The sequence below is a fragment of the Atta cephalotes genome, assembly GCF_000143395.1.
Source record: "Atta cephalotes unplaced genomic scaffold scaffold00018, whole genome shotgun sequence".
Classification (NCBI taxonomy): domain Eukaryota; kingdom Metazoa; phylum Arthropoda; class Insecta; order Hymenoptera; family Formicidae; genus Atta; species Atta cephalotes.
The window spans coordinates 2667268-2676685 of record NW_012130082.1 but is presented as its reverse complement, the minus strand read 5'-3'; the positions used below and the strand labels follow the sequence as shown (position 1 = coordinate 2676685).

The 9418-nt window shown below is 29.0% G+C and overlaps 1 protein-coding gene across 1 annotated transcript in view; it reads right to left on the bottom strand.

Moving 5' to 3' along the window:
* The window catches only part of LOC105618756 (myophilin), a 17767-nt gene extending 10208 nt beyond the window's left edge, over window positions 1-7559 (bottom strand). Inside the window, exon 1 of the mRNA XM_012200287.1 lies at window positions 7506-7559. Within this exon, the coding sequence (XP_012055677.1) occupies window positions 7506-7559 (54 nt within the window). The remainder of the gene's footprint in view (window positions 1-7505) is intronic.
* Between the last annotated feature and the right edge of the window lie 1859 nt (window positions 7560-9418).

The window sequence follows — 9418 nt, the reverse complement described above, 5'->3', positions numbered from 1 at the left end:
AAAAAAAAATATATATATATATATATATTAAAAATATGTAAAATATATATATTATATCAATTTATTCAGTTATTAATTATTGTAAATATAAAATAAACGAGAAGAAAGAATAAAATTAGAATAAAATTTATTTACCATTGCAAGAATTTTTGCGCATGATTATGTTTCGATTATACGAATTCTCATAAGACTCATGGGAGTTTACCTAGCCACTAATTGAAAAGAATACAAAGTCGAAATAAGGAATTCTTGTCGAGGTCATAGTGAGGGCTTCGGTCATGTTTTCGATCGTTTATTCACAGTTCCATCATAGTCAATGATATTATACAGCCTAATAATATTTAATTAAGTTTATGTCACAGAAAACAAATTTTCGAATCAATTCTCAAAAGTACATTAAGAATATTCGATTGCCTTATTGTTCTCATTGACAATTCTTGCATTGGAAATCAGTATAACTGTATAACGAGCCATTTAAAAGAATATCGTAATGTCGATTATATGAAGAACATTATACGCAGAATATTTAGTTTTCTTGATTTTATTCCTGCAATTTCCATTTACATTTTTATAAGATTCTCTAAAATACATAATTTTTGGTTTTTTATTTTGATAGAAATTGTCTCTTTTTGGCAATTTACTAAGATCCGTTTAAATAATTAAAATTTCAGAATTGGTTTTAATATAATATTAAATTTTTTCACAAAAATACAATACATGCAATTTAATAATATTTATGAATTTTATTTTTTTTCATGTTATATCATTCTAAATTTCTGTTTTATTTAGTTAGTTTTATTTAGTTTTGTCAAGTAGTTTAAAATTAAGTTCTAATGCCTTCTATTAATGTAGATTAACTTTAATTTCGGTTTTTATCAATATAAATTATAGATTAATTTTAATCTCGGTTTAACTTACTTTTTCTGTTCTTTTAATTCTCAGAATTAGAAAAAGATAAAAAGTAAGTTAAACCGAGATTAAAATTAATCTTGTGTGTATTGTAAGAATAGATAATTGCTTTTTATTTCTTTAGGAAAGGAATTGGATTGAATGATTAGTGTTCAAATAAAGTACATCTAGGAGTGGCCATGTAATCCACTTGGAAGGAAAAGGTTTACTTAAGTAATAAAGTAGATAAGTGCAAAATATCGATAATTAAAATTGATTATGGACTCTATATCATCCGACAGGAGTATGACATAAGAAACAAGCTATGCTGGAATGAGTCACAATGTGGAGAAAGTTTTCTGGTAGGATGTACTCTGATGATCTGCGTTATATTTCCGTAATGTTCTAATCTGAGTTAATTTTGTGATTAAGAGTTTTCTTTAACAAGTATTTATGCATTTTCTTAAGCAAATTTAGCAAAACATGTAATAAAATTCAAATCAGATTACAATAAATAAAGCATTGATGCATATAATTGATAATATTTAAGTTAAAGGTTTTATATCACATTTATAATCATTAATAAAAGCTAATAAATATTATATTGCTTAAATATTATATCATGAGTCAAGTTCATAATTATAAAATAAATATATATAATATTTTTTCCTTATATTTTTCTACATTGATGTTGAAAAAAAAGAGAGCGGGAAGGATAGATTAAAAAAATAAAAATATGATCTTTTTATTTGCTAATACTGATTATGTAATGCATTTTCGAAGTATCAAATCGAACGCGATAATGCTTTTATTAGCTGTAATATCTGCCAATATATAGAGTGAATGTAATTCTCTGAATTTATGATTTGTTTATTGGCTAATATTTCAAAGATAGACTCTCCTTAACACTAATTAATAATCCAATATTATTGCTTACATATTTATAATTATATTACATATAAATATATTTACGATTATAACATAATATATATATATATAATTAATATATATATAATTAAGTGCAATACATATTTATGTACATATGTTACTTATTATACTAATAATTATATTGTAATTCAAATTATATATAATTTGAAGATAGGCGGAGAATACCTTTATACAATTTCTTTCATCTACGTATTGTTTGATCAAATTGACTAATCTTTAAGTTATATAATGTTACCAATATTTTTAATTATAAATGATTGACAGCAAAATTTTAGATATACAGATAAATTGAATTTTTTGCTTTTTTTATTATAAATTTTTATTATAAAATTTTAATTTTAATATTAATAATTTTAATTACACAATTAGTGATTTTATATGAAAATACTATCATCGAATTGTATATTAAATAATTTATTTACTGTCCCGTAGAAACGTAAAAATAATAAGGCACATGCAAGAATCCTTATTCCCCATTATTCGCTCCTAGAACGGAAACCACTTTATTCTACTTCCGGCCGTTAATACAGATATCCTCTTCGGGGATGAAGCATCTCTATTTTTAGAGTACGAATATAATACCACACATTCATCGTGTGGTATTCGTAGAAAGAACCATCCATCGATATCATAAAATCATTATTTTGAAGAAAATTAATGTGATTGAAAATTACTATATCCACAAAATAAACTAATAATTAAAAATTATATATATAAAAGGACTAAATAAATTGCAATATACCTTATATCTGGAAAATAAAGAAGATACTTCTCCATATTTTTTTTACAAATAATGATAAAACAAAAAAATAACAAATGAGATAAATAACCTATTAAAAAGATTTTATTTTTTGCTTATGCTATTTCTAGCTGCTTATTTCTGCCAATATTTGCTATACTGTAAAGTCACAAACATATATGTCTGCGATGCAAAATTGTATTATAGAATGTGCTGAAATGTTTGTTTCACTCAACCACGATAGTAATACTAGCTGTGATATTCAAGGAGTGCTGACAGAGACTCATGTGATATTATTCATGTCAATAAACGAGAACTTTTTTTAATTTCATCGTTTCTTTCAAAGAAAATATCCGTTTAAGATCGTGATGCCTGTGATATTATGAACTTGGTATCAGTCATTATCATATATAAGTATCTATTTCTCCGCGATAGCTAACACAAACGGGCAGGCACATTGAACCTTAGCAATTATGGGAAGTGGTCATGGCTCAGTGCTTTTAATTTATATCTCGCTGATAGTGATAATTACATGTCCAATGTTACCTTGGAACCAGCATATATCTTAAATAAAGATTTAATCATAACGTACTTCATAACGTTCGCGCCTATTCTGCGCATTAATTATACCTTTTCTATATTTCTCGTTATTAATAATAGCTGCTAATGATATAACATTCATTTTTTACTGACTCTTATAATTTTCATTTAAATAATATTTGTTGCTTCTGACAGATACAGTGAAATCATTATCTTGCCATTTATTGAATATTGCATCATTATTGAAATTGATTATGACTTTTTATGAAATTATATCACGCGTTAATGATTATTTTTTTGGGCAAAACTATAACAAGTGATTGCAATATTCGTTTATTTTTTAAATTATATCACGCGTTAATGGATTATATAGAAATATCAATCACATAGAAACGTGACAAATCTCAGATAAAATTCTTTTTTTTCTTGTGAGACTCTTGTACTGATAGTTCAAAATACACGATCACAGTTAATCTTAATGCATACGTCGCGACATTCTGAGACAAATAATTTTGTACCGGTAAAGTATAACGAGCTGGCTTAAACTGCATTCCGCAGACGATAAGCATATCTTGCTTCGTAATGAGTGCGAACTTCTCCACGAACTTTTACGAGTGTCTTTAAATAATCCGAATCGTAAAATATACTCGATTCAACAATTTCCTCATTTCTTTATTAAAATATGAAACAATTTATTTACGATTGTAATTAACTACTAAATATCGTTAATTGTTTTATAAGATATCAAAAATTGTTAATTTTTCTGTTATAAAAATATTATATTTTATGATCGTATATATTTTATGAATCGTATGATTGTTTTATCAAAGAAATTAATGTAATTTAAACATAATTCGAATAATTTAATTTATTTATAATTCTTGTCGTAAATTTTCAATATTCAAAATGTGTGTGTGTATTTTTGTCTGTATTTAGAATGAGATATTTTATAGTAAGAAATAGCATAAGTATTGCGATAAAAATTCATGAGTTTATCAATTTCACAATAGGATTCAGAAAATCGCAGCTCAGAGGAAGGAAAAAGGATTGATAAAAGTGACTCTCCATCCATGTATGAAGTAACATTCAGTGTATTTCCATCCTGTCAACAAATACTGATTATTAAATACCAAAGTTTCTTCAATCTTTCCCGAAAAGAATTATGCTACGTGTTTTTAAATCTTAAAATATTCAAGATTTTCCAAGTTAATTTACCGAAGAAATTACGGATAAGGAACAACTTTTTAGTAGATAAAAATATTTTTATTTATAATCATTAAATATTTAGATTATAAATGAATAGCTTAAAGTTAAAATATTAATAACTCAAATAAAACAATTATTTATTTAGTAGAAATTTTATATGTATTTTTATATATTTCATGTACATATATTAATCATTACTTTTTTAAATACACATTTAATTAAAGTAATATTAATTTATTATTAAAGATGATTCTTCAGCTTTCCGTGAGAATCAGTGTTATGGAATAAATTTTGCGCTTCGCAACGCCATGAAATTAATGCTATAAATTAGCACACGAATTTTCTGCAACGTTTCTCAAAGGCGTAAGACAGTTGAACATTAGTTACGCGTGAAGGAAGATGAGAACTATCTGCTCTCGTTACGGAATAGCGCATTTTCAAGTGTATTGCGCACAAAAAATATTTGAGAAGATATCGAAGAGAGAGAGAAAGAGAGAAGAAACGCAGAACGAATGGGCTAAGAAGTGTACCATGGCCAGCGGGTTTCGCGAGGGACGCTCCCTTCTTCGGCAACTGGGTCTCATTTTAATTCCCCTCGAAAGAAACGACCGCCTAGCAGCTGTTGCCGTTTACGAAACGTGTGCATCGCTGAACTCCGCGGGATATTTATTTGAGGTGAGAAAAGGTAATCGATTTTATGATTCGGAATAAGATAAGCGCACGCATTTTTTCAAAATATATATGCGAATATAATTTTTTAATAACAGCATAACTGATAAGATAATTAATTCAACAACTTTTAATCGTTAAATTAATGTCCTTATTAATGAATTGTTAAGATGATGAACGTGCAAGTTAAATTCTGATATTGTATGTGTCATTTTTATTATTCCTGATCTTAATTTAGCTTCATGAGACATTTGCATTGAAATCGCACACAACTACTTATCACGACTACTTATTCACGTACATCATTCGAATGCATAATATAAAATTTACGTCAGCTACTTTTGCAGTCTTAACATTCAAGGATATTTATAAAATGTCGATAGTTTTAACTCGAAAGTTTATTCCTTGTATGCAACAGATTATATAATAATTATGTTTCCGCAAAATTAATCGCGAAATATTTCGAACATGTTTCGCGCCTGAGATATCTTTGTTCAATAAAAAATATACGTGACATGCTCTTTAACTTTATATAATCATATGTTAAAAAGATTATATTTTTGACTTTTATCAAAATTGTTTATTGCAACGGTTGAATTATATTTTGTGGCAGTGCAATAAAAATAACTTTCGAAATTGCGACATGTCATCCTTAGTTAATTGTCGACGATTTCTCTCAGGAAGGACTTTATCGTCAATTGTTTTTCTTTAAAAGTGTCGCTTTGTACTGATATACACTCGACGGGAAGCCATTTACGGGACATTTGAATGGACGCGATTTAGGTACATACACGAGTTTGTGTTATAAAGTGATTTATGACTGGCGAGAATCGCTTCGTCTCGGAATCGTGAAACCGGGCGAATATAAAATGTACGTTTAAACACAGCTGTGAGATAAACGATACGCCCGCTTGAAACTTAACACAAAGGTTCATCAGGCTGAATACTATGTCGCGAATTTTTGCCAACTGTTGCGCGCATTTCCTGTTTCTCATTTATGTAACGATGTTTGAAAAGCGTATCGAAATTGTATGCAATCGAAATGAAAACGTTACACCACAAATTAACGAAAATCTTTAAAATTGCATTAAGCGCGATATGTGTGAAAAGATGATTATTTAAAAGATGATTATTTAATGTGTGTAAAAGATGATTATTTAAAATATAAAATAGTATTTTCTAGTGTTTTATATTTTATTATTTCTGCAAATATCTCTTGACGACTTTTGTATATTTATCGGTACGCAGTAAGATAATGTAAACACGAGCTATGTGAACGAATGCGGGGTACAAACAACGATAGTCTGTTTCATTATTTACTATCATATTACGTTAGTAAACTCTTCTTTTTTTTACAATAACTATAAGAAAATCATATTTATGAAAATGATATAAAACTGTAACGCAAAAAATATTATTTTCCATTTTTTAACCCATTAATCGGAGTTCTATACAGAAATCCAACGTCGGTGGCCTATTTTTAGTTTAGAAAATTTAACGCGAACAAAATTGTGTTTATACTATACGAAAGATCAGACAAAAACAAATCACAATAAAAGTAAAGAACAAAAACATAATCATAAATTCTATAATAAAAAATTTTTCAACTTTAAGGTCTAACAATTTCACGCGATCATTCAAATTGTATGCCTTTCTAAACATGAATCTGCTGTCAGTCCAATATTTAGGCATAAAACGGACTACAATTAATTTCCCGTTAACAATATGTTAACAAACTGTGAAAAATAAAGCACGAAATACTACACATGAAAGTAGATGATATTTAATCTCTCTCAGCAAAGAATATATTTGCTTAATTTTATTTCAATAGATGTAATTATTTGATTATTTAAATTAACAAAATATAAAAGTTATATCATTTAAAATAGAATATTAATTAGTGTTCGTAATTTAAAATATTGCTATATTAATTGGCATAACAATTTAGCAACAGATTATACATACATTAATTTTTTAAATTAACGATAATCAACGCGAATAATCTTGAGAAATAGCTGGTATTTCCACAGCGTCGACTATCCTTTGTCATCCCTAAACCATACTTAAATTCTCATCCCACCCTACTGTCTTAAAATAGGTCAATGAAAACAATCGCATTAGTGAGAGTGTAACGCGATCAACATAATCAGCGATAACAGTGATTATTAATTGACGATATCCACTAAAAACACTAGCTAAAATTATTAAAAATGACACTAGCTGACTTTAACAATTTTTTATAATAATAATTAGCCTCGTCGAAAAGCAATCTAACGTCGCAATTTACTCCGATTTGACGCAACCACCCCGGCTAGACGATACCATTCATAGATGCGTGTTCACCAATTCGATGAACGGCGTCTGCGCGGAAATACACCCTTAGTAGGTCGAGTCCACGAGTCCCACGTCAAAAATGGGAGAGAGGGGAGGTGGGGAGGAACGGAGGGTTGTTGACTAGGTCAGGGTGGCAGGAATGCCAGCGACCGTGTGGACATGGCTAGAGCGGATTTCTCACCTTTCTTTGTGCCTCCGCGGCAAATCCAGATTTGGCAGCTCTGTTGCAGGCCATTTTTTTCGCCTCGAGAAAGAGTCGCGTTTACGTATGGAAAATCCGAGGGGTTAATCGGCCGATCACGAGGGAACCACGTTCACACTTCGGCGGACGCGACTCGACTGGCGGGAGCCGACTCAGCCGACGACGAGACGACGGCGACGGCAACACGTTCCGCTGGAGTTCCTACGACGCGCCTGGCGATTGGCCACGCTGAGTATTGAGCTTTCATCCGGTGCGTCCGCGACACGAAATCTCCGTTCTCCAAACCGCCGACGGAGATGACGTCAGGCGACGAGCAGATTCCTGCAGAAAGATGAAGAAGAGCGTGGGTCTCGTTTCATATTTTCATTAATTCGCTCGAGTCTTTGAACTGATGATAAGATAAAACAGGATGTTTTCTATGTGCATCGAGTTTGGTAACATAAAAGTTAAAATCTGACGCTATAATAATAACAAAAAATGATAATTCTTTTAAATTAAGGAAACTAAATAAAGATTTCTATATTTTAAAAACTATATGTGTGTTTTTTACGATTAATCATCATTAACCATCTTTCATCGGCCATCTTTCTCGAACTGTGACGGAAAAAATGGCCATAATATTTATAAATAAATAATAATGAAAATGAAAATATGAATCAAATTATAGGTCACATTATAATTTACGTATCTTTATTGTGTATAAAATCTTGATTATGACAGCTTAACTGTCATGTGTAATTTATTTAACATTAGCAGCTTTTAACGGCACATGTAAACGGCTTTGCAGGCAGTTGAAAGTAAAAATATTACATAATATTTTCATAATATCGTTATTTCAAATGTGCGTACATAAGTTACCGTAAATATTGATTATCTTTGAGATTGAAATGCATTAAAAAAAATGCACTAATTAGCAATTATTGAAGAAATTACAATCTATAATCATCTTTTCTGTGTGGCTACATCTGAATTTATATTATTTAGGTAGAATATTACTCAATATACGAATACGTTTCAATTTCAATTTTAGATCTTAAGGATTTTAAAGTTATCTATTTTACTGAGGTAGGATCTACATACGATTTATGACATTAATCTATAAATGTATAAATTATAATACATCACTGTACACTACTGCTTCAAATACATACATACGTAAAAATTTTCTAACTGATCTTCGTATTAGATATCTAAACCTAATTCTAAGAAATTAATATTGTTGTGTAATCCTTAATCCAAATCAAGATTGTGTTATACGTACGTATGTACAAAGTACAAAACTTTTATATAGCAAATATGATTATTACGATTATTACGAGTCAACGCCAGAAGTCGACAAAGAATTGTAATTTTCCAATTTTTTTTCACTTTTGACATAAACTTAACCGGTTTGGACTACATTACCATTTATACTTTAATTGTGTGAAAAAGGAATTTTTAAATCTGTAAAACAATTAAAAAAATATTTATTTGAAATATAATCGATAACAGTTTAGAATCCCCTTAATACTTGAGTGCATATCATATGTAAATCGTATTTAAACATGGATGGCAGAAAACATGGATTAAGCTAAAATTATAATAACAATGGTGTAAAGTATAAAAATGCGAAACAATAAAATCATAATTTTAGTTTTCGTATTATTCAGTATTTAATATTTTGTACTTTTGTAAAATATTTGTACTTTTTAAAAATGTTTTATACTTTTTGCCAAAAATATGTACTAAATTGGAGTGTAATAAGTAAATACTTTAAACAATGTGGAAGAAACTTGCATTTTCAATGTCACTTTGAAATTTCGTTACATTACTTTAAAAATTTACACACACACACACACACACACACACACACACACACACACACACACACACACACACACACACACACACAC